General features: G+C 46.1%; 1 protein-coding gene across 1 annotated transcript in view; it reads left to right on the plus strand.

The window, feature by feature from the left end:
* Positions 1-27,148, plus strand: part of LOC134933200 (A disintegrin and metalloproteinase with thrombospondin motifs 2-like) — a 968,191-nt gene that overhangs the window by 350,272 nt on the left and 590,771 nt on the right. Inside the window, exon 3 of the mRNA XM_063928241.1 lies at positions 18,005-18,158. Within this exon, the coding sequence (XP_063784311.1) occupies positions 18,005-18,158 (154 nt within the window). The remainder of the gene's footprint in view (positions 1-18,004; positions 18,159-27,148) is intronic.

The following is a 27,148-nucleotide window of genomic DNA, read 5'->3' on the forward strand; positions in this document are numbered from 1 at the left end:
CCTGCACCATAATAAGCCAAACACAGTAATGACCTGATACTTGATTATGCCTTACTGCCGAGGACAACTTATTATGCCCCACAGTTATGCCCTGTCACCTTAATATGCCCCACAGTACTGGTACCTTTTTGCTCGTTATTAGGGAGTTTCATGCATCGTCTCCCCGGCTGCTCCCCATCATCTCCCCGGCGGCTCCAACACTTCCGGTTATCGTATTCTTGTTCTTTTTCCTGACCGATGCTAGGGTCCAGTAGGACCTCTAGTAACTGTCTCTTCCATGGTAGTGACCATTTTGGGTTGGACATTTTAATCAGTATTCTGTGCGGTCGGCTAGACCACATAGAATACTGCCGCAGAGTCACTGGTCATGGCTCCTCGTGTTCGGCCCAGCTCGTTGGGCCCTAGAAACTTCTCTGATAAAGACAAATAACATCATTGTGTAACTGTCCATACATAACAATTAAGCATATATTGAAGATGGGCTTACACAGATGATCACAGGCCTCAGTATAGTAAAGTTAAATCTTCTTGCCTTTCACACACCATCTTAAACACTGTATTAACCCTTCAGTGCTAAAATATATCTCAAAAGCGCTAAGGATGAGACCTACTAGATAACAAAAGCTTCCACTTACAAATTTATTTATTTATTTTTTTAACTGAAAATCTATCTGCAAAATTTCAGCTTTGTGCTGTTTAAGAAAGGTGGATTATTCTAAAAATAAAATACACTTACTCTGGACTTCTTCACCATGATATTATTTCGTCAGGATGACTGCAGAACAGTAAACATTAGAGTAAATGCTCACAGCCCTGTCACTCTCTGAGACCTACTCCCTAGTTACCAGCTTTCCTCACTATCATACAGACAGATGGCCCAGACAGACCCTATATACCCAGTGGTGCAAGTAGAAATATTTTCTTATGGGTACTGAGTGACAAAAATGGGCGTGGTCATGTGTTATGATGGGGCGGGGCCACATGCTGCTAGTGGGAGTGGCTACATGACACTAGCGGCGTGGCCACATGACACAGCCCCTTTTTTCGGGGATTCTGGAGGCAAGGCTAAAAATATATAGTAATGCCTCCAGTATAATATAAATATATAGTGATACCTTCAGTATAATAGAAATATATAGTAATGCCCCCAATTTAATAACAATATATAGTAATGCCTCCATTATAACAGGAAAATACAGCCACTGTCACACTCCCAGTAACCCTTAGAGATGAGCGCCGGAGATTTTTCGGGTTTTGTGTTTTGGTTTTGGGTTCGGTTCCGCGGCCTTGTTTTGGGTTCGACCGCGTTTTGGCAAAACCTCACCGAATTTTTTTTGTCGGATTCGGGTGTGTTTTGGATTCGGGTGTTTTTTTTTAAAAACACTAAAAAACAGCTTAAATCATAGAATTTGGGGGTCATTTTGATCCCAAAGTATTATTAACCTCAAAAACCATAATTTACACTCATTTTCAGTCTATTCTGAATACCTCACACCTCACAATATTATTTTTAGTCCTAAAATTTGCACCTAGGTCGCTGGATGACTAAGCTAAGCTAAGATAAGCGACCCTAGTGGCCGACACAAACACCGGGCCCATCTAGGAGTGGCACTGCAGTGTCACGCAGGATGTCCCTTCCAAAAAATCCTCCCCAAACAGCACATGACGCAAAGAAAAAAAGAGGCGCAATGAGGTAGCTGTGTGAGTAAGATAAGCGACCCTAGTGGCCGACACAAACACCGGGCCCATCTAGGAGTGGCACTGCAGTGTCACGCAGGATGGCCCTTCCAAAAAACCCTCCCCAAACAGCACATGACGCAAAGAAAAAAAGAGGCGCAATGAGGTAGCTGTGTGAGTAAGATAAGCGACCCTAGTGGCCGACACAAACACCGGGCCCATCTAGGAGTGGCACTGCAGTGTCACGCAGGATGGCCCTTCCAAAAAACCCTCCCCAAACAGCACATGACGCAAAGAAAAAAAGAGGCGCAATGAGGTAGCTGTGTGAGTAAGATAAGCGACCCTAGTGGCCGACACAAACACCGGGCCCATCTAGGAGTGGCACTGCAGTGTCACGCAGGATGGCCCTTCCAAAAAACCCTCCCCAAACAGCACATGACGCAAAGAAAAAAAGAGGCGCAATGAGGTAGCTGTGTGAGTAAGATAAGCGACCCTAGTGGCCGACACAAACACCGGGCCCATCTAGGAGTGGCACTGCAGTGTCACGCAGGATGTCCCTTCCAAAAAACCCTCCCCAAACAGCACATGACGCAAAGAAAAATTAAAGAAAAAAGAGGTGCAAGATGGAATTGTCCTTGGGCCCTCCCACCCACCCTTATGTTGTATAAACAGGACATGCACACTTTAACCAACCCATCATTTCAGTGACAGGGTCTGCCACACGACTGTGACTGAAATGACGGGTTGGTTTGGACCCCCACCAAAAAAGAAGCAATTAATCTCTCCTTGCACAAACTGGCTCTACAGAGGCAAGATGTCCACCTCATCATCATCCTCCGATATATCACCGTGTACATCCCCCTCCTCACAGATTATCAATTCGTCCCCACTGGAATCCACCATCTCAGCTCCCTGTGTACTTTGTGGAGGCAATTGCTGCTGGTCAATGTCTCCACGGAGGAATTGATTATAATTCATTTTAATGAACATCATCTTCTCCACATTTTCTGGATGTAACCTCGTACGCCGATTGCTGACAAGGTGAGCGGCGGCACTAAACACTCTTTCGGAGTACACACTTGTGGGAGGACAACTTAGGTAGAATAAAGCCAGTTTGTGCAAGGGCCTCCAAATTGCCTCTTTTTCCTGCCAGTATAAGTACGGACTGTGTGACGTGCCTACTTGGATGCGGTCACTCATATAATCCTCCACCATTCTTTCAATGTTGAGAGAATCATATGCAGTGACAGTAGACGACATGTCCGTAATCGTTGTCAGGTCCTTCAGTCCGGACCAGATGTCAGCATCAGCAGTCGCTCCAGACTGCCCTGCATCACCGCCAGCGGGTGGGCTCGGAATTCTGAGCCTTTTCCTCGCACCCCCAGTTGCGGGAGAATGTGAAGGAGGAGATGTTGACAGGTCGCGTTCCGCTTGACTTGACAATTTTCTCACCAGCAGGTCTTTCAACCCCAGCAGACTTGTGTCTGCCGGAAAGAGAGATCCAAGGTAGGCTTTAAATCTAGGATCGAGCACGGTGGCCAAAATGTAGTGCTCTGATTTCAACAGATTGACCACCCGTGAATCCTTGTTAAGCGAATTAAGGGCTCCATCCACAAGTCCCACATGCCTAGCGGAATCGCTCCGTGTTAGCTCCTCCTTCAATGTCTCCAGCTTCTTCTGCAAAAGCCTGATGAGGGGAATGACCTGACTCAAGCTGGCAGTGTCTGAACTGACTTCACGTGTGGCAAGTTCAAAGGGCATCAGAACCTTGCACAACGTTGAAATCATTCTCCACTGCGCTTGAGACAGGTGCATTCCACCTCCTATATCGTGCTCAATTGTATAGGCTTGAATGGCCTTTTGCTGCTCCTCCAACCTCTGAAGCATATAGAGGGTTGAATTCCACCTCGTTACCACTTCTTGCTTCAGATGATGGCAGGGCAGGTTCAGTAGTTTTTGGTGGTGCTCCAGTCTTCTGTACGTGGTGCCTGTACGCCGAAAGTGTCCCGCAATTCTTCTGGCCACCGACAGCATCTCTTGCACGCCCCTGTCATTTTTTAAATAATTCTGCACCACCAAATTCAAGGTATGTGCAAAACATGGGACGTGCTGGAATTTGCCCATATTTAATGCACACACAATATTGCTGGCGTTGTCCGATGCCACAAATCCACAGGAGAGTCCAATTGGGGTAAGCCATTCCGCGATGATCTTCCTCAGTTGCCGTAAGAGGTTTTCAGCTGTGTGCGTATTCTGGAAACCGGTGATACAAAGCGTAGCCTGCCTAGGAAAGAGTTGGCGTTTGCGAGATGCTGCTACTGGTGCCGCCGCTGCTGTTCTTGCGGCGGGAGTCCATACATCTACCCAGTGGGCTGTCACAGTCATATAGTCCTGACCCTGCCCTGCTCCACTTGTCCACATGTCCGTGGTTAAGTGGACATTGGGTACAGCTGCATTTTTTAGGACACTGGTGACTCTTTTTCTGAGGTCTGTGTACATTTTCGGTATCGCCTGCCTAGAGAATTGGAACCTAGATGGTATTTGGTACCGGGGACACAGTACCTCCAACAAGTCTCTAGTTGGCTCTGCAGTAATGATGGATACCGGAACCACGTTTCTCACCACCCAGGATGCCAAGGCCTCAGTTATCCGCTTTGCAGTAGGATGACTGCTGTGATATTTCATCTTCCTCGCAAAGGACTGTTGGACAGTCAATTGCTTGGTGGAAGTAGTAAAAGTGGTCTTACGACTTCCCCTCTGGGATGACCATCGACTCCCAGCAGCAACAACAGCAGCGCCAGCAGCAGTAGGCGTTACACGCAAGGATGCATCGGAGGAATCCCAAGCAGGAGAGGAATCGTCAGAATTGCCAGTGACATGGCCTGCAGGACTATTAGCATTCCTGGGGAAGGAGGAAATTGACACTGAGGGAGTTGGTGGGGTGGTTTGCGTGAGCTTGGTTACAAGAGGAAGGGATTTACTGGTCAGTGGACTGCTTCCGCTGTCACCCAAAGTTTTTGAACTTGTCACTGACTTATTATGAATGCGCTGCAGGTGACGTATAAGGGAGGATGTTCCGAGGTGGTTAACGTCCTTACCCCTACTTATTACAGCTTGACAAAGGCAACACACGGCTTGACACCTGTTGTCCGCATTTCTGTTGAAATACTTCCACACCGAAGAGCTGATTTTTTTGGTATTTTCACCAGGCATGTCAGTGGCCATATTCCTCCCACGGACAACAGGTGTCTCCCCGGGTGCCTGACTTAAACAAACCACCTCACCATCAGAATCCTCCTGGTCAATTTCCTCCCCAGCGCCAGCAACACCCATATCCTCCTCATCCTGGTGTACTTCAACACTGACATCTTCAATCTGACTATCAGGAACTGGACTGCGGGTGCTCCTTCCAGCACTTGCAGGGGGCGTGCAAATGGTGGAAGGCGCATGCTCTTCACGTCCAGTGTTGGGAAGGTCAGGCATCGCAACCGACACAATTGGAGTCGGACTCTCCTTGTGGATTTGGGATTTCGAAGAACGCACAGTTCTTTGCGGTGCTACTGCTTTTGCCAGCTTGAGTCTTTTCATTTTTCTAGCGAGAAGCTGAGTGCTTCCATCCTCATGTGAAGCTGAACCACTAGCCATGAACATAGGCCAGGGCCTCAGCCGTTCCTTGCCACTCCGTGTGGTAAATGGCATATTGGCAAGTTTACACTTCTCCTCCGACAATTTTATTTTAGGTTTTGGAGTCCTTTTTTTACTGATATTTGGTGTTTTGGATTTGACATGCTCTGTACTATGACATTGGGCATCGGCCTTGGCAGACGACGTTGCTGGCATTTCATCGTCTCGGCCATGACTAGTGGCAGCAGCTTCAGCACGAGGTGGAAGTGGATCTTGATCTTTCCCTAATTTTGGAACCTCAACATTTTTGTTCTCCATATTTTAATAGGCACAACTAAAAGGCACCTCAGGTAAACAATGGAGATGGATGGATACTAGTATACTTATGGATGGACTGCCGAGTGCCGACACAGAGGTAGCTACAGCCGTGGACTAACGTACTGTGTCTGCTGCTAATATAGACTGGATGATAATGATATGAAATCAATATATATATGTATGTATGTATATATAATATCACTAGTACTGCAGCCGGACAGGTAGATAATATATTTATTAGGTAATGATGACTGATGACGGACCTGCTGGACACTGTCAGCTCAGCAGCACCGCAGACTTCTACAGTAAGCTACTATACTATAGTAGTATGTACAAAGAAGAAAGAAAAAAAAAAAACCACGGGTAGGTGGTATACAATTATGGATGGACTGTCGAGTGCCGACACAGAGGTAGCTACAGCCGTGGACTAACGTACTGTGTCTGCTGCTAATATAGAGTCTAGACTGGATGATAAATTATTGATAATGAGATGAAATCAATATAATATCACTAGTACTGCAGCCGGACAGGTACTATATATATTTATTATGTAATGACTGATGACGGACCTGCTGGACACTGTCAGGTCAGCAGCACCGCAGACTGCTACAGTAAGCTACTATAGTAGTATATATAAAGAAGAATGAAAAAAAAAAAAAAACCACGGGTAGGTGGTATACAATATATATATATATATATATATATATATATTATATACAATTATATATATATATATTAAACTGGTGGTGATTGATTATTAAACTGGTGGTCAGGTCACTCACGTTGCAACTTGCAACTAGTACTCCGAGTCCTAAGCAGACAATCACAAAATATATTATTATACTGGTGGTCAGTGTGGTCACAACAATGGCAGTGTGGCACTGACTCTGGCAGCAAAAGTGTGCACTGTACGTTATATGTACTCCTGAGTCCTGCTCTCAGACTCTAACTGCTCCCCACTGTCAGTGTCTCCCCCACAAGTCAGATAATACAATACACTTACAGTCACACTATCTAATCTATATCACTTCAGCAAGTAGTATAGTAGTATAGTAGTACTCCTCCTAATAATGCTCCCCAAAATTACTACTACTGTGTCTCTCTCGTCTCTACTGTGTCTCTCTCTTCTCTAAACGGAGAGGACGCCAGCCACGTCCTCTCCCTATGACTCTCAATGCACGTGTGAAAATGGCGGCGACGCGCGGCTCCTTATATAGAATCCGAGTCTCGCGATAGAATCCGAGCCTCGCGAGAATCCGACAGCGGGATGATGACGTTCGGGCGCGCTCGGGTTAACCGAGCAAGGCGGGAAGATCCGAGTCGCTCGGACCCGTGAAAAAAAACATGAAGTTCGGGCGGGTTCGGATTCAGAGGAACCGAACCCGCTCATCTCTAGTAACCCTGACAAAGTGGGAGGAGCCGTCATGCTGCCAAGCACCATGGTCTTGTTGCTTTTTTGCACATTATAATTGTGGTAATGTCAAAGTGTATGATAGGTGGTACTGCGTACCCGCTGCCAATTTCTTAAGGGTACTCCGTACCCGAGCGTACCCGCATACTTGCACAACTGTATATACCATAGACTCCTCCTCCCCCTTCCAGACTAACAGGCAAATGACACTCCCACCTTACCTTACCTTTAAAATGGAGCTCTTCAAAGCTGCTCTGTTTTGATCGTCAGATGCTTTCAACTGTGCTAGGCTCCAGGGAGAAATACACTGAAATCAACAAACAGGTAAGACACACTTTTTTGGGGTTTGTATGAATAATATTGTCATCTGGGACACCCAGTTGTAGAAAGGCATCCCCTCGTGGGGCTTTCTTCGCTCACCACTCTTCGGGCCCAGTGGCTCGCTGTGCTCGCCACAAGATTTATAACCAACTCTATGATGCCGACATGGATAGAAAATGTATTAAAAAGTCCATAAACATGTAAAATAATAAAAAAAACAGTCTAGCTTTTTTATGCCAATCAGAGCCGGCCCAAGCCAATTTGATGCCCTAGGCGAAATTTTGTTTGGTGCCCCCTAGCACCGCCGATAGTTCTGCATCTGACCCATTCAGGCAGTGGGGCCCACCGGGTGGTTACCCTATGGGCCAGTTCAACCCTGCATAATGGCAGACAGTAATGCCCATAATACACATAATTCCACACAGTAATGCACCTTACACATATGCCCCACATTAGTAATGCCCATAATACACATAATTCCACACAGTAATGCACCTTACACATATGCCCCACATTAGTAATGCCCATAATACACATAATTCCACACAGTAATGCACCTGACACACTTGCCCCACATTACTAATACCCATAATACACATAATTCCACACAGTAATGCTCCTGACACATATGCCCCACATTAGTAATGCCCATAATACACATAATTCCACACACTAATGCACCTTACACATATGCCCCACATTAGTAATGCCCATAATACACATAATTCCACACAGTAATGCACCTGACACACTTGCCCCACATTACTAATACCCATAATACACATAATTCCACACAGTAATGCTCCCGATATGCCCCACATTAGTAATGCTAGTAGCTTTTTTTTTTTTTAAATAAAACTTACTTTTGCTTGCTGACGTGCTTGCAGACAGTGTGTGCGCCCATGCAGCTCCCTGGATCCGTGATTGCGTTTTGTGAGATGGGCGTGGCAGGATAGGTGGGTGCGTGCTTGCGCTTACACCCGTTAAAGAGGCACCCGTAAATGGGATGTGATCTCACAGGGTATGCCGTCCTTTGCAAGCCTCACCCTTTATTTTCGCTTGCTCGTTGGAAACAGCAGCAATGTCCAGATACTGCTACACTTGCTGGTTATACACATATATGCATTTTGTTTGACAAATGTAAACAGTACTGATTGAATACATTTGGAAAGTAACCGGTAATTTGCAGACTGTCCCTCCCAGCATGAGATACTGCAGGGACATGCTTGGATGCCCCTACACATGCTTGGATGGTCTAGGCAAATGCCTAGCCTGCCTATAGCTAAGGCCGGCTCTGATGGCTATCATTTACATGTCAACCTTTTGACCCTGTCGACCTTTTGTACTGTCTACCTTTTTTTCATGTTGACCTTTTGACCCTGTTGACCTAATGTCTGTCTAAAGCCCCCTACACATTCATCGATATCCGACAGCGGATACGGCTGATGGGCGACCCGGCAGCGGTGTGGGGGGGGGGGGGGAGTGACATTTCGTCACTCCCCCCCCCGTCACCCGTCTCCATAGCAGTGTATGCTACTATGGACGATCTCGGAGCCGTGCATCGTTCATCATTGGTGCCTACACACTAAACGATTTGAACGAGTTTTTGTTCATTAATAAACGAGAACGTTCATATCGTTTAGTAAAATCTATTAGTGTGTAGGGCCCTTAACATATGGTGTCTGTCTGTTGACTGTCTAACTAGACACTGTATATCTGTCATCCGGATTCCAAAGGTTATAGTGCCAGGAACCACCTGGTAAGCTTTGCATTTGTCACTCTCTCTCTATCCATTGTAATGAAGCATGGTCCATGATTAAATAGAACTCTCTCCCCAGTAAATAATACCAAAGTGCCTCTATGGCCCACTTTATAGGTAGGCACTCCTTTTCTACTGTAGCGTATTTTTGTTCCCTCAGCAGCAACTTCCTGCTCAAGCACATTACGGAGTATTCTGTCCCCTTACTTTCCAGAGTCAAAATCGTAAGAAAAGTTAGCACATATCACACCGTGTGTATACAGCTTGCGACACCGATGCATGCTCCTGTGAAGTCGGTATCGCAAGAAAAAATAGACTGTGCAGGTAAGGCAATTTTGACTATATTGTGTACAGTCTAGTTTCTAGTATAGTCATAACTGCATATAGTCAAAATCGCACATACAGTAGGGCCTAATTCAGTAAAGATTGCATATTCTGCTAATTAGAAATATATTCTGCATGCTGACCGCCGCCTCCTCCCCTTCAACAAGCAGAAATTGCAATCGCATCGCAATTTCTGCCTGTTATGTGTTATGTTATGCTGCTGCCGTGATCACGCCTCCATTTGCGCCAGCACGCCCCCGTTTACAGGCCACGCCCCCGCAATGTTCCATCTCCATCTAGGAAATGGAGTGTTGCCACTCTCCCTGGCGAAAGTACAGGCGACGGATGAGCGCTGCACATGCACCCCCGGGACAAACCCAAAATTCCAATTGGATCGCGATTTGTGATCCTACCTGAATTAGCCCCATAGTAAAACTCTCAAGTAAAGATAGTCAATATCAGTGGTTCTGGACTTCGGGGAGTTCAAGGGAAATAGCAAAGTCACTAATACCCCTTTTACACCGCCAGCATACAGTATAACATGGGATATTGCACATTAACGTGCATAACCCGTGTTGGAATAAGGGGCGAGTTGGAATAATCCTGGTTGAGTGACCCGATATTCCAACTCGGGTAGCTTGCAAGGTTGAACACGGGTTCAACCTGGCAAGCTGTGCTGTGTAAATGGGAAGCCAGGTCGCATTGACCCGGCTCCCGTTTACAGTGTATGGACAGGCGGTGCTCGGAGATCATGTTATCTCCAAGCGCCGCACTCGCCGCGTCACCGGCGACATCACCAACCCGGCAATATGCAGAGTTGGAAACTGCAGTGGGAAAGGGGCCTGAGGCGGGTCGCAGCCGGGTAGCACCCATGTCAGGCTCCCGGCTGCGACCCGCCTTGTTGGTATAAAAGTGGTATTAGTCAATATCTCACCGTGTGTATGCACCTTTAGGAAAGGGGAAATAAAACTGAAGATCTGATGGAGGGTGTCATACATTATACCGACGGTCACATGACCGACACTGGCATCCCGGCAATTACAATGCCAACAGGGGACAGGGTAATTATTATCCATCCCCTTGTGGATGGTGAAAAGTGCAGGGCGATACTGCTAGAAAACTTGCTTCAGTCTGCTTAATAATTTCAGCCGAACAATGAGCCCAGGCACAATCCCAGAGCAACACTGGCATGTTCCATAATGGGCAACATTGCATGCATGCAACATGGCCAAAAGCATTTGGATACCTGGACTTCACACACATACTATGTGCTTGATGAACAGCTCATTCTATAGCCAGGGCAAACACTGAGCGATATGTCATCCGATCAGGCGGTTCAGACAGACATATCTCCTATTAGCTTAGTTTGTATGCTCCATAGGCACTCTCCCGCAGTCGTATGCGGTGTCGTCAGGTTTGATGTGCTGCCCATCAAACCTGTCGATATCGCTAGCGAATTTGGTGCCTATCGTGCAGTGTGTACTGCCAAGCACATGTCCTGACGATATTACCATTATTTAGATTAGCCAGTGAGCATTCTAGTGTGTACAAGACCAATGCTATATCTCCTATAATATATTATTTGTTTGTTTGATAAGATTGCAGAGTGTGTAAACATTGTGTTCTAGGCTCAAGGGAATCTGTTGGGAAAGTCTGAATCGTTCCAGTGTGTACCCAGCCTATGACTTTGGGCAGTCATATAGAGTTGATCCCTCTTTGCTGCTAGTTCAAAGTTTAGTTTATTGTCATCAGCCAAACATGTTAACAAACGAAATTGCAAAAGTACATAGCACCCAGTAGCTAACAACACAAATCATAACAGTCTCCATCCTTCTGTGATGACTTTATGATAGATTTTGGTTTATAACTGCAAGGATTCACATCCATGCAGCCACAAGAATTTTAGAGGCTTATTTACTAAGCCTTTGAGCGCAATAAAATGGAGACGAATAAAGTACCAGCCAATCAGCTCCTAACTACCATGTTATATGCTGTGCTTGATAGCTAGTTGGTAGGTACTTTATCTCTCTTTACTTTCTCTCTGCAAGGCTTAGTAAATAGACCCCTAACTGAGGTCAAGGACTGATGTACAGGAATTCGACCTGATTTACAGTCCGCATTCCAATTGATCCTAAACATGTTCAATGGGGTTCAGGTCAGGACTTTTGCTGGCCAGTCAAGTTCTTCCACGCCAAATGTGTCATCTTTTTTTGGCTGGACCTCACTTTGGGGCCTATATCATTTATCATTCCATATTGTGGCACATTCCCTGAAAACACCTGTATCATTTAAATGTACTATGGCCCAGTGGCATACCTACATGTTTGGGAACCTAAAGCTTAAACCGCTATGGGGGCCTCTTACAACCAGCAACAAAAGGGCAAAATCTAACAAGGTCTAAGGCTCTTGAAAAGGACAGTACAGTATACAGTACACCTCTCAGCACCAGCAAAATTACCTTATTAGACGACACCTTGGTCTGGGCTCTTTCTCCCCTTTTATTGCTCCCAGCCTCCTTCCTAGGACAGGCCCACTCAGGCTCCACCATTCCTGGGAATGTTACAAAGAGACACTCTGCAGGCTGTCAGAAATTGTAGCTTAAAACAGATACACGTTTCATGCTATTTGCTGAGCGCAAATTACATAGCTAGACTACAACTCCCAGCTGCTCCCGCGGGACAAGGTGACGCGCATCCAAGCTGTAATAGAAGCCTGGTTATCATGGTGTTATTGGTGATGAGCGATAACCATACAGTACATTAAAACAATATGTGAAACTCTGATTTTTGGAGTTAGAATCATCACTCGTCTCAAGCATTTTATCTCTAAACTAGCCTTATTTTAAAAAGTCATTTGCTTTTGTTGAAAAATGTGCTCATTAAAAAAAAAGTTGCTTCAGGGCCCCTGTAAGATTAGGGTCAATGAAGCTTAAGCTTCATTTGTTTCACAGTAGTTCCGACTGTGCTATGGTCGCTATGCATGATGTCTTTTCACTCTGAACACATCGCAGGGACGGGCTTTGTCCCTGCATGTGTTTTTTGTTACATTTTAGCGGTATAATTGCATACTTCAATGCCATTTTGGGTGCTAATATTACACCCAGATTGCCTTGCAAATGCAGTTATTGCAGTGGCGTAACTACAAATTCTGTGCCCCCTTGACAAAAATAAATTCTGAAGCCCTCCTCCCTCCTATGGTACAGGCTCATTGTCAGGGCTTCTGCTTGTTGCCAGGGGATTCACCCAGCTGCAATCGTAAGTCTGAGGTCTCGGTGGGGACCCGCTGTTCGCACCTGCCCCCTTCATACCATTGAAAATGTCTCTCCCAAAATGTCCGCCTCCTCTAGCATCCTTAATAACTGTCTCTTTTGATGTGGCACCCATTTTGGGAGGGACATATCTCCCATGGAGCTACTCATCAGGCCAACAGCACCTCTCTGCTGCATTCACAGCGGCGTGGCGGCCCGGTACAGTTGCCCCATAGTACTCCCAGCGTCTCCAAGCCACCGCGGTATCTGCGGGGACTGTTACACCTCTGGATTATTGAAAAATGGGCATTGAGGCATTGTCAAGCAAACTGTTGTCATATAAATCTCTCCAGTGTCATTGAATGCTGTACAAGTAACTCTTACATGAATGGAGATATGCACACAAAAGATGTCTATGTATTTGGTTGGGTTTTTTTTTTATCATTCTGACATTTTTATGACTTTACAGGTGCCTCTGTTTTATCTGTTTTCATTTAGAGACCTTTAACAAATTACAGATTTCCTTGAGCCGATTTCCAAGTTAATCATTGCACACTTGGCATGAGCAAAGCATTTGGTTTGCATTGCATTCTTCACTACTGAATGAATTCCTGGCTAGCAGCAGTCATAAGACTGATATTGGGCCCACATACAATAACAAGCTTTTTATGCTGTCAAATGAGATTAAATCAGTTTTAAGCAGTGATGCGATGCATGCACCATACTTGCCTACTTTTTACATTTCAAAAATGCTATTTTGAGAGTAGGGAAGCATGGCACGCACACAACTTGAAGCTGTATGTTTTGGTTGATGAGTAAGTTAAGTACAGTAGGGGATGGAGACCAGGCTCATAACTAGGGGTGTGCAAGCAGTGCTGTCGCACAAAGTGCAGGGATCTGGGGGTGGCATTGTCACTGCCCCATGATCCATGCATCAGGCTAGCAGGATTCCTGCAATGGCTCTCTGCAACCAGGTTCGCTTCTTCAGTCCCATCCGTCTTTTCATCACTCCAAACATGCACACTTCAGCCTGTACAAACCCCTTCTTGGCGGTTGGTGGCTCTGCCCCCTCAGCATGATGTCATAACATTTTGCACTTAGGGCGTGGCTGGCACAGGGTAACGTAAACACTAATTGGAAACTAAAGTAAATCCTGACTGTTATTCATGCATCTTATTTTTCCTCAAACACCTTTTATGATATGCCTTTTAGGAGCTATGTGTCCAAAAAGCCTTGTGTAAGTTTCACTAATAGTGATCTTAAGATATGTGCATATGTAAAGCAAAATACAGCCATAGAAATATAAATGTGTGGACACATTTTGCATGTATACAAAAGTAACCATTGATGCTTCCTCATTCAACTGGCGTGTATACACCATATGGGGAGAGGTTTGACATCTTATTTGCATTGCAGATGCAGCAAAACAACACTCACAGTGTCCTAGAGATACCGGGCTGTGAGTTGAGCCGCACAGGAATTAGTTTTAAACACGTAGAAAGTTGCAGATGAAGCATATTGGGACTTGACGCAAGAAACAGCCCTTCTACACAGATTCAGTCACATACAGCTATACTAATGTCACACATCAAGCTAGTTGTTTTCAGTTGTTTTATTTATGCAAATAAGACGCACACTTTGAGTGAAAAAAGATGATCGGTATGGATGAAGAGTTTGGGACCTGGCATGCCAAGAGGACGCATCAGTAACTTTAAATCAGGTCCTGTATATGTATTTGTCCTTCACACTTTAGTGGGTGACTGCAAACCCTCCTCCCCCCACCCCCCACCACTGTAAAAAGGAGCCCACATTTTTATATGCCCTCTCATGGATGGCGCAGTGCACAAATACCAATGTCATAGACCATAAAACATATGTCGCACAAGACTGTTTTGATGTCCTCTTGCTGTTATAACATGTTTAAGACCTCTATAATGCTCCACAAGTAGTGTTAAAAGTCAATTGTAAAAATGTTAATTTAGAGAGTGGCCTATAGGTCAGGGTAGGTGGAAAGGCAAGTGCTATTCTTTCTTCTGCTGAAATGTGCAGTAATCACAGCGATATCGGCACAAGTATGACTAATGGACTCAAGTAGGAGTCACTGAGCAAAAATTATGCTTTTTGCAACCACATTTTCAAGGACAATTAATTAGTCTTCTGCTCTTCTCCCAGAGCCTTACATTTTACTACGCTATTTTCCTTTACTGTTTAGGTTTTGCCTTTTCTGCAAATCTGTGAGTAGAGAGGGTGTGCATCCTCACACTGTAATATTCCGAGGGGCTGGTACGCCCGTACGCTCTGTGCTTTATACATCCATATGCAGATTTGGAGTTGGACACAACTGACACTTGTACCTGCATCGAATATTGGAGTTCTGGGCTTCTATATTTCACTCATGGTCTGGTTTACAGTTATGTGCTTGTGTTTATCATGGTGCCATAGTTTGTTGATATATATATATATATATATATATATATATATATATACAAATAGAGAATTCAGCACTCACCATAGCAAGCTCACTTGTTTGTATATATATATATATATATATATCTATATATATATATATATATATATATATATATATATATATATATCTATTTAAAATTATTTCATTTCAATTGTCGTGTATTTTTTTATTGTCTCTTGTGCAACCACGATTATACCAAACGCAATATTAGTCACACGTTCTTGTGAAACATGTTGCCAGTTGGTTACAGAATGTTGCTTGCTACTTTGCTTGTGCTATATACTCACAGCTACATTGTAAATTGACAGATGTTTGATCAGCGGCGCTTGCATTACCGACTACCTAGTGCGGGTGGAGCCACTAAGCACTTATAAACATACATGTGAAGATAATATATGTGCTGATAGTATATCCGGGTCAGCAGCGGCGGTGTGTACCATACCCGCTGTGGTGAACTCAGGAATCGGCATTAGGCTTCACTCTCCTGAGCCCGCCCTCAGACCATAGCCAGATTAAGGGGGTGTCACAGGGCATGCTGTACCCCGGGCCCCCCGGTCAGAGTACACTGACATCACTAGCTTTCTCTTTTATGCAGCAGCAGAACCAAGCAGCCAGAATGTGAGCAGTGTAGGCAGAGACACAGGAGCATCAGGTTTCATGAACTACCTATGGAGCTTTCCAACACAGGAGAGTTAGGAGGGTGGAGAGAGCGGTAAGTGACACAGGGATCCCAGCTTCTCCTCCTCCCCACCTGGGTGTCTGGGTCCTGAGTAACCTGTTATCTATTGAGGATGTAGAGTGTGAGACACACAGAGACTCCTCCAGAGTCCTGTCCCAATGTGTAAGTAGTACAGAGGCTGCTGCTATTCTTGCATGTGATATGATAAATTGTAGATTTTATTTTTCTTTGTGTATGTTAAGGTTAAGTTGCCTTTGTTCCACTATAATTTTTTTTTTTTTTTAAATAGTTGCCTCTCAATTAGATGGAACTATAAAGAGTACCCAGTCAGTATTAAACTATTACAGTAGTGTAAATCCAATATACACTGTTGGTTTAAATGTAATATACACAATCCATACATTTCAATGAAACCCATTCCAGGAGGGACATTGCAATCACCTGTGATGAAATACCTTTCTTGTCAATTAAATAATTCAACACAGGTCACACCCTCCTTCCACCAGCCCCCCCCCCCCCTGTCTTAAGTGCCCCGGGCACCCCCAAGGCTTAATCCGGGCCTGCCTCAGACTCCTGTGAGACTAACCAATGAGATGTGGGTGCAATACAGGGAGAAGAGATGTTTAACAGGGCAGCATGCTGAATCAAAGTCTTGACCCACCTTTCTGTAGCTACTACTGGTATACAGCAACTGCAAAAGATTCCTGGGCACAGAAGTGGAACCACTCCAGCGCCAGTGGAGACCAGGATGCCCAGAGGTGACCGCTTCCACTGTCTCACATAATTCTGCAGCTGCCACACAATGATAAAATGAGCTTCAGCGCAGACCGTTATGAAGGAGGAGGGGGGGAGGGGCTGAGCCATTTTAACAGATTTGTAGGCCCTGGGCAAAGCAGTACATGGGAATAAATGTAAAAAAAAGTACAAGTTACCCCTGCTGTGGTCTCGCAAATGGCTGTCGGCACTGTGATAGCTTTAGCCATTTAACAATCAGCATGCTGGCAGCCTTTCACTGTCTGGCCGTAGGTCGGGAGGCAGGTAGAGAATGCTGCCTGGCTGCGCTGAATGTGTGTAATTCACAATCCGAGTGGCTGGAAAGCATTCTCTACCTGCTTCCCAAAAGAAGCTCCGGAGGCACCAGGCCGCCCCTGCTCAAAGGCTCCTAAAATCGTGGGGCCCTGGGCAGTTGCCCAGTGTTGCCTGTATGTTAAGATGGCCTAGGGGTGGGGGGGACACACTAAGGGGGGAGCATGGGACCGGCTTAGAAGGAATTGTCCCATGCTCCTGATGGCTTGACAAAAGTCCAATACACAGTATGGATAGAAACGTCAACTTTGGAAGGTTTGAAAATGCTTAAGTTAGAGTGACACACATGATTTACACAGGTTCTGTGTCTGGCTAAAACCAGGTGAAATTCAGGCTAGAGTTTAGCCAGCCACAGAACCTGTGTAAATAATAGGTGTCCCAGATTAAAGGGATATTATGGTCACCCTACTTAAATAAATGAAGAAACTTTTTTTATCTGCAGGTCTGGTGAGTTCCTTAAGGGGGGCACTCACGGAGCGATCGCTGCTTAAAATCTAAGCAATCTGACTAGATTGCTTAGATTTTAAGCACGATCGCTCCGTGTGTAGCCCCCTCAGCGATAGCGATGCGCAGCCACGCGCATCGCTATCGCTGCTGCTAGATTGGCCTGCATGCAGGCCAATCTAGCGGGTCGCTCACTTCACCCGCTGGGTGAAGTGAGCGGCCCCCCCGTCTCCCCCCGCACGCTCAGCACAGATCGCGCTGTGCTGAGCGCCGGGAGAGATGTGTGCTGAGCGGTTCGCTCAGCACACATCTCTCTGACATCGGCCAGTGAGTTATTGAGTTCCTTACAGTGGCAAGCTGAATTAAGGTTCAGGAATGGTTCATTCTCCCCTGAGGTCTGACACACTTAATGCATCCTTGGTACACCTGTCACACTATCACGCTCTTATCATAAGACACTGCTTAATTGTCTTTTGTTCAGTTTCTGATAACAGAAAGCAGTGTTTGTGTAATTACAGGAGAATTTGAGTTGTCTATCTCGCAGATTTTTTCCTTTAGGTGACAAAATATTCACATGCAAATGAAGCATAGTAGAAGAGATTTATTTACATTTTTTTAAATTTATTTTTTTAATCTCATTTCAGGCTGGCATGATTCGCACAGACAAGGATGAATATTTCATAGAGCCATTGGAAAGAGATGAGCAGGAGGAGGACAGTGGTAGAACGCATATTGTGTATCGCAGATCGGCTATCCTAAAACCTTCTCCAAGTAAGAACACGGACTCACTGCATAATGGTAAGTCAGTGATGCTGATCATTAAGGACATTCATTTATAATTAAAATCACACTTTTTCTTTCTGCAAGGAATGAATTTTTCAGCTGTTTGCAGCATTACCCCTTTTCTATCCTTATTGAGTCTTATCTGACAGAAGAGACTGATATTTTCTTTCTTGCATCTTGTCTGCTACAGAAAGGCAGGACATTTAAATAAGATTCCAGACACCTGTCACTTCCCATTGACTCTTCTGCCGTGGGTGGGGATCACAGGATGACAGAGGATGTTATTAATCTGTTCAGCGGCTTTCAGTGGTGAATTGGGAGGGGGGGGATTTGAAAACATGATATTGATCATCATGCTCACATATGATTGTGATTGACAGAAAGAGAGTGATCTTTGCCTCATTTTGTTCTTCTCTCAAACAAATGTATGCCCTTACTTATCAATGAGTGATACATTTCACTGTAGTGATAAATTGCACCAGCCAATCCGCTCCTAACTGTCATTTTTCAAACACAGTCTGTAACATGGAAGTTAGGAGCTGATTGACTGGTGCAATTTATCACTCACAGTGAAATTTATCACTCATTGATAAATAAGGGCATAAGTCTTTGCAATTGTGCCAGTGTGTTCATTTGTAGTGTAAATAAATATATCATCAACGGTGTAAATAAATATCACAAATAGTTTATATATTGCTCTATGGATAAGTATTGTTATCATGTATCATTTATTCTAATATCAATGGGAAATTTGTAATATAACTTACAGGCTACATACCTTTTCTTGGTCATAAAGCATCATGTGTAACTGTAAAGTAATAATCCCAACGCCATTTCTAAGTAATATTACAACAGTGTTGACAGTCTCCCATCGTTATAATGCTGTCAACATATTAATTGATGGCAGCAAAGTAACTACTGTACAAAGTAACTACTTCCCTAACTTAAGTTGTCTATACCCGGTGCAACCATGTCATTTCTGTTGCAGGTTCATCCAACTGACTAGTCAGTATCATTTTTTCAAAATAAATTGTTTTATTGAATTCATATGTAACCCCGGTTACAGTAAAGGAGATGTATAAAAATGGATATAGGTAGATTATGAGGTTAAAGTATGATAAATTCATGTATTTACACATCAAATGATACCATTTCACCTAATACGGGGTAGACAATGACTAAAAACTTAATTTATTTAGAGAAATGGCTGTTTTATAAAACGTGTAATGACAAATAGATATACAGTATACTGTACATGTTTTATACTGTATGGCCTTGTATATAAAGGCGCTATATATAAATAGAGGTGCTACCTATCATATCTCTCTCTCTCTCTCTCTCGATATATATATATATATATATATATATAAACATAAATTTATTAATGTACACAGTGCTGTGGGAAAAGATTTTGGATTTCCTGCTCCTAGCTGTCAATCACCCAGATTGCCAGTGGGAGGAGCCTATCACCCAGCGTGATGTGGGTTATTGCTAGTGGGTGGGGCTGTACCTCACTGCAGGGTATTAAAGAGCTGCCAGTTACAGCTGACAGCCAGTCTGGTGATCCTCACCTCCAATATAATAGGTGTCCTAGATATGACCTGGCTGCCAGAGCTGTAAACATTTGAGCTATAGACATGCCGCCAGACACAGGGGAAGGGGGTGGGGCTAGAAAGGGATTCAGGGCAGCACTGCTGGCCACCACTGAGAGTCTGACTGCAGAGCCCACCTCCCTGTAACCTGAGCCATATGCTGCCCGTGAGCTGTAGACATGGCAGTGGCCAGGAGCAGAAAGAGTGTGGAGCTGGCCTGTGTGTGTCCCTGGGAGCTGCTGCACTGATCGGGCAGTAGCTGTGAGAAGTGTCCCAGCACTGACAGCTGAGAGGTGTCATAACAGAAGCAGCGGGGATCAGCCTGTAGGAGCAGGCTTTCATGAATGTTACAGTAGAGGAGAACAGGGGGAGTAGCCAGCTACAGAAGTGGGCAGAGTAGTGGCCGGAGACTGACAGCTGGGGGGAGGCACAGAGCATCCCAGAGAGTCTGCGACCTGGTTGTGGTGAGATGATTTGCTCTGCACGCACACACCAGATGGGTTATCCCGGGGATTATAATGGTGGAGGGGCGAGTGTAACAAAGCCCGTTGTGGGCTCGCTGCACTCGCCACACTGCAGGCTCGCTGTGCTCGCCACAGGTTCTATGGGTGTCGTGGCCAAATGCGGCCAAATCGGAATACAGTATGAAGGTACGCATCCTTGATATCCAGAGACACCAGGAATTCCCCCTCCTCCAGACCTGAGATTGAACTTGAACACCCGTAAGTACGGGTTCAGTGACTTGAGGTTTAAAATGGGCCTTACCGAACCGTCCAGTTTCGGTACCACAAACAGGTTGGAATAATAACCCTTGTTTTGCAGCTGAAGTGGAACTGGGACAGTGACCTGAGTCTGTACCAGTTTTTGAATTGCTTCCTGTAAAGTCATACTTGCTTCTTGAGAAGCTGGTAAGCCTGATTTGAAGAATCTGTGAGGTGGGAGTTCCTGAAACTCCAGTCTGTAGCCCTGGGCGATAAGATCTTTGACTCGGGGATCCTGGCATGGTGATGCCCATATGAGACTGAAATATTTTAATCGGGCTCCCACCTGCCTGCCTCCCAGGCAGTGCGGTCCACCGTCATGCTCTAAGCTTTGAGGAAGCAGATCCGGAGTTCTGTTCCTGTGAACCTGCAGTTGCTTGTTTTCTGGATTTACCTCTATTGCCTTTGACGGCTATAGAAGAACCTTTGGTTTTACTTTTAAATTTGACTGACCGAAATGACTGCAGAGTGGGAGCAGAGTAGGTCTTCCTAGCTAGGGGGGCTGTGGAAGGAAGGTATGTAGACTTACCCGCCGTAGCCTTGGATATTCATGTATCCAGTTCAGCTCCAAACAGGGCCTCACCTGTGAATGGCAGGCTTTCCACGCCTTTCATGGAATCCACATCCGCAGTCCACTGGCGTAGCCACTAGCCCCTGCATTCTGACACTGCCATGGCAGTGGTGCGTGCGTTGAGCAAGCCAATTTCTTTGATGGCCTCCATCATAAATCAGGAATTTGCAGGACTTCTCTAATAGCGTCTATCAGAGCCTGTACCCCCTGTGACAGAGCTGCATCCCCCTTCCTCCCCCACTGAGTCCACCTCACCATTCTCTGCATATGACACGTCGTCATCAGTGTCAGCCTGCAGGATTTGGGTCAGTGTACTCTTTTGTGGACAAATGGTAGGGGTCTGAGGCGCTGGTGTGATGCCTGAATCTCTATTCATCATGCCATCCACAGACTGTCTTAAGTATTGGGTCTCTTTCTCATTCTGGGATAATTTATTAGAAATATTCAAGATCATCCCTTTTAGTGAATCCAACCATGATGGTTCGGACCCACTAGCCTGAGAATGTGTATTATCCTTTGACATTGTAAATGTGAAATCACACCCACACAAACAGGAAAAGGCTAAGCACACGTAACCTGCACAGAGCCCTTCTAGGGAGACACAGAGTATGATGGAGCCAGCCACACAACGCCCTTCTTGCTAATGCCAAGCTTAGCTGGGTCGCAGACTAAGCACCCTTAATAGGGGCTTAGTATTCTAACACCGCTCCCCCTGCTTCGTATGACCCCCGGTACTGCTGAGGAGTTGTGGAGTCCTTGTGGAGGAGCTGCGCTTCCCTGCCAGTCTTGTCAGTGTGAGCTGCAGAGGGAAAATGGTGCTGGTGAGCTGCTGGGTCCGCTCATATTGAAGCCCCGCCTCCTTAATGGCACGCGGTCTTCCCGGTTTTATTATACTGACTGAGGTATTTGTGATGCTTAACAGCGGGGAGGAGCCAGTGCACACTATTGATTTCTTAAGGTGCCCAAGGCTCCGAGTGGTCCCGTCTATACCCATGCTACTAAATGGACCCCAGTATCCTCTAGGACTTAAGAGAAGCTCTGCCTCAGCATCTTGTAAGTATAATTGGACAGCTCAAATATAGTTATTCTGCTACAATATTATTAAAAGGTGACATAGTCACAGATTGACTTTTATGGAGTTACCACTCATAGACTAATTACATTTATCTGGGTAGTTTTATCCATCTGGAGCATCCATTCTAATTTGTAAACTAATGTCAGGGAGTTAATAGAAGTGTAGCAGCAGGGCCGGTTCTTGCCCTTGTGGCGCCCCGGGCAAAAATAGGGGCGTGGCTTCATATGGGGGCGTGGTCAGTTACGGCCCATTTGTGCCCCTGAACGCAGCTGGAAGAAAAATAAAATAAAAATAAAAGTATACTTACAATCCCTGGTCCTGATTCCAGACCACCTCCTCCGCCGGCGCCGCTCTTCTCCAGTCCTCGAGCCCTGGTTGCCGGGTACCTACAGCGGAGGCTTCGGTTTTCTTCATGTTAGACACACACGGCTGGGGCTCTCCAGGATCGCGTGGCCGTGCTTCGGGAGGTGGTAAGTGGGTCCCGCTCGTGATCCGGTGCGGTCAGTGGGAGGCGGGCCGCGCGCGCTGGCGGTGGACACTCTGGATACAGGCGATCCCACTAGATCACCAGGGCATGGGCGCAGGTCAGGTTTTCTCTTAAAACCGATTTTAATATCGCCCACAGTACCCGGTGGTTTTGCCAGCAAGGGGGATAAGGCTTAGACCTGAAGCCCCTCCCCCAGCCCCAGGGCGCCATTTCCAGCAAGTGTTCCCGCCCTGGAGCTGCATCTCTGTCTTTTCCTCACTCCCTGTCAGTGTCTGCGGCGCCATTACTCCTCAGCTCACTGTTCCTGGGACTGCTTGGGCAAATCCTCCAATGTAAAGCCGCCAGGTTGTCAGCGCTGTGCCTTTACATGACACTTAAGTATTCTACCTGCCTTTTTAGTTGTTAGGCGCGGCGGTTTTTGTCCGCGCTTTGACCGAGCAGCGGTCAGGGCCGCCGCGCCTCTCGCTCTGTATGCTCCCGCACGGCGCCTAGCAACGCCGGGATGCCGTGCGCGCGATAGCCGCCGGGTCCCTGGCAACGCTAGGACACCGTGCGCCCAGGGCCGACGGGTCCATGGCAACGGGGACGCCACAGGCGGACCGCGTTCCCCGTTGCCATGAGAGTACTCACACCTGTTCTCCCCTGCTCGTGCAGCAAGGCAGCTGCACGACATTCATCAATCAGGCTCTGCACTGCCATTGGAGGGTTCCCTGTTATATGCCTCCTCAGTGCCTCACACAGATGCCGGTGATAGCTTCCTGCATGCTGTTCCTGCCTGGTAACGTCTGTTCCTGATTTAGCTGTATCTGGTCGATCCTGCTCCCTGTGCTCCCAAGTCCTGGAGTTCTGAAGCCGGTCCTGGGAATCCTTCCTGTCCAAAACGAACCTGTTGCAGTCATCCGAGGGTTCTCGTTATTTGGGGTTCTCTCCCGGTTTCGTGAGTAGCGGCATCTGCCGCGAGTTGCGGCCTAGGCCGCTTTAACTTTGTATTACTTTTATGTTGGAGTGTTTTGCGGAGGTTTCCACTTTTCACTGTCCTCCCCGGAACTCGGCAGTGCCGTGTGGGGGAACGGACAGTGGTATCTTTTGTTGTCCTTTTTCCTTGGCGGCGTGCCGCACATACCTTTTTAGTTTTAGGGTTGTTAGTAGCCCCTAGCTTCTGTTTGTTTTAGTTAGAGGTCCCCTTGTTATTACCCTGTCTCGGTTCACGCTTTGTCTCTCTCTAAGACCTGGGGGCATCGGAGTTGGGCAGACCTAATCCGCCCTTCAAACGCGGCTGCCGTGGGCCCAAGAAACCATAGTCATTCAGGCGTGCGTCGACCACACGGGTAAGACAACGGAGGTAGGGTGCTAGGGGCTATTCCCGTACCTCTCCTTAGTTCAGCGTCACGTTCTGGTGCTCTGAACTCGCATCACTACATCTCTCCAGTTCTGAGCATCAGGAACGTAACATTATCACCGGCCATAAAAATAAAATAAAAAAGAGTTAATTTTTTCTTTTGTATTGGTGGGCCTAGAAATACGGCCTCATGAATCCGGCAGTTTTAGGTCCAAATCCGAGCCAGCTTTTGGCCAACCAGATTCAGGAACTAACTCAGATGGTTCAGGACCTTACTCTTCGGGTGAGATCGCAGGAAGATCTTTTGCGAGCCTCCCCGAGTATGGTTCCAGAACCAAAAATGCATTTACCTGACCGTTTTTCGGGTAACCGAAAGGATTTTTTTAATTTTAAGGAAGCTTGTAAGCTTTATTTTCGTTTAAGGCCCCGTTCCTCTGGTACTGAGTCTCAAGACCTGGGCTTTTGGGCTAAGAGTGGATGATGTTGCCTTGCTATCAGTAGATGCCTTTTTTAAGTCCTTAGGCCTTTTGTATGATGACCCTGATAGAGAAGCATCAGCTGAGAGCCACCTGCGTGCACTTAAGCAAGGGAAAAATCCAGCAGAGGCGTATTGTACCGAGTTTCGCCGTTGGTCGAACGACTGTGGCTGGAATGACCCGGCCCTGCGCAGTTTCGCCTCGGTTTGTCTGAAGTTATTAAAGACAGTCTCCTTCAGTACCCCACTCCTGAGACTCTAGACAAACTCATGGAGCTCGCTATTAAAATTAATCGTCGTCTCCAAGAGCGGAGGGCTGAAAGAGGAGCTACTTTTAGGCCTAGTCCATGTGTATATACTTTTCCTGAGGACATCGAGGAGCCCATGCAAATGGGTCTCTCCCGGCCATCCCCAGAGGAAAGAACCAGAAGGCTAAATTCTGGTCTTTGTTTGTATTGTGGTGGCAAGGGACATATCGCACGTAATTGCCCGAATAAGCAGGGAAACGCTCTGACCAAGTGAGTAGTGAGGGGGTTCACTTGGGTCTGCAGTTAATCTCCTCTAATGATTCCTTATTAGTTCCTGTAAAAATTTCCTTTGGTAGCCTCAGTTCGTTGGTGTCGGCCTTTGTCGACAGTGGAGCTGCGGGAAATTTCATGGATCTTGGTTGGGCTCAGGCTTTAGGCTATCCACAGATACCCTTGGATAAACGTATCACCATGCACGGCTTGGATGGTGGTCCGCTTTCTATTGGGGTTATCACTCACCACACACCTCCAGTACAACTGACAGTGGGGGCCCTACATTCAGAGAAAATCGAATTTTACCTTACCCATTGTCCGGCTGTCCCCGTAGTTTTGGGTCACCCCTGGCTTGCCTTTCATAATCCCACCATAGATTGGCGGTCTGGGGAGATTTCCCAATGGGGTCCCTTTTGTGTTAAGGAGTGTATTTCCCGTCCAGTCCGGGTTGCGGCAGTCACCCCAGAACTTATTCCTTTGGAATATCAGGACTTTGCCGATGTTTTCTCCAAGGGTAATGCGGATGTACTGCCTCCCCATCGGTCCTATGACTGCGCTATTGATTTAGTTCCCGGTGCCTCTTTACCTAAGGGGAGATTATATGCCCTGTCTGGGACGGAAACCACGGCAATGAATGATTATATTCAGGAGAGCCTAAAAAATGGCCTCATTAAGCCCTCGAAATCTCCATTAAGTGCAGGGTTCTTTTTTGTTGAGAAAAAAGATGGGTCGCTCAGACCATGTATTGATTTTCGGGCTCTGAATAAAATTTCTGTTAAAAACACCTACCCCTTGCCATTGATTTCAGTACTGTTTGATCAGCTCCGGTCTGTCATTATCTTCTCCAAGATCGATCTTAGAGGGGCTTACAATCTCATTCGAATAAAATCTGGGGATGAGTGGAAGACGGCTTTCAGCACACAGTCAGGTCATTATGAATACCTGGTGATGCCGTTTGGGCTGTCAAATGCTCCTGCGGTATTTCGAGATCTCATTAATGACGTCCTTCGTGACTTCCTAGGAAAGTTCGTAGTCGTTTATTTAGACGACATTTTGATTTACTCTGAGTCTGTTGAACAACATATTACCCATGTGCGACTGGTCCTTCAAAAATTACGGGAGAATCATTTATACGCCAAACTGGAGAAATGTGATTTCCACATCACAGAAGTGTCCTTCCTGGGGTATATTATTTCTCCCAAGGGGTTTTTCATGGAACCAAAAAAACTCCAGGCCATCCTAAATTGGGCACAACCCATGAACTTAAAAGCAATTCAGCGCTTTTTAGGGTTTGCAAATTATTATAGGCGTTTTATTCATACCTTCTCTGATTTGGTCGCTCCTATAGTAGCATTGACTAAGAAAGGAGCGGACCCTTCCAATTGGTCGCCTGAAGCCGAGTCTGCCTTTCTGGCCTTAAAGCAGGCCTTTGTCTCCGCTCCTGTTCTCAGGCACCCCAACCCGGAGCTCCCCTTTATTGTCGAGGTAGATGCCTCAGAGGTTGGAGTGGGGGCTATCCTTTCTCAGGAAGACCCGGCGTCTCAGGAATTACACCCTTGTGCCTTCATGTCCAGGAAATTCTCCTCCGCAGAATCCAACTATGATGTTGGTAATCGAGAATTGTTGGCAGTTAAATGGGCTTTCGAGGAGTGGAGGCATTGGCTGGAAGGAACTTAGGCATACCATTACAGTGTTTACTGACCACAAGAACCTGCAGTATATTGAGTCAGCTAAACGGCTTAATGCTCGACAGGCACGTTGGGCGCTGTTTTTTACTCGTTTCAGGTTTATTATCACCTTCAGGCCCGGTTCCAAGAATACAAAAGCTGATGCCTTGTCACGTTGTTTTCTTCCGGTTCACAATAACCATCCGGCTACTACCCCCATAGTTCCGTCGTCTGTCATCCGGGCAGGCCTCACACAGGATTTATTTACACAGCTAGTCCAGCTTCAGCAGCAGGCTCCCAAAGTTACTCCTGCGGACCGTCTCTTCGTCCCTGAATTTCTGAGAGGCACTGTTCTAGCTGAGTTTCATGAAAACAAAGTTTCCGGTCATCCGGGTGTTACTAAAACCTTGGAATTAATTTCTCGCTCGGTGTGGTGGCCTAATCTTTCCAAGGACGTAAGGGAATTTGTCCTTTCTTGTCAGGTCTGCGCTCAGCACAAGATATTCCGATCGTTGCC

Source organism: Pseudophryne corroboree, chromosome 6 (genome assembly GCF_028390025.1).
Source record: "Pseudophryne corroboree isolate aPseCor3 chromosome 6, aPseCor3.hap2, whole genome shotgun sequence".
In the NCBI taxonomy this organism is placed as follows: domain Eukaryota; kingdom Metazoa; phylum Chordata; class Amphibia; order Anura; family Myobatrachidae; genus Pseudophryne; species Pseudophryne corroboree.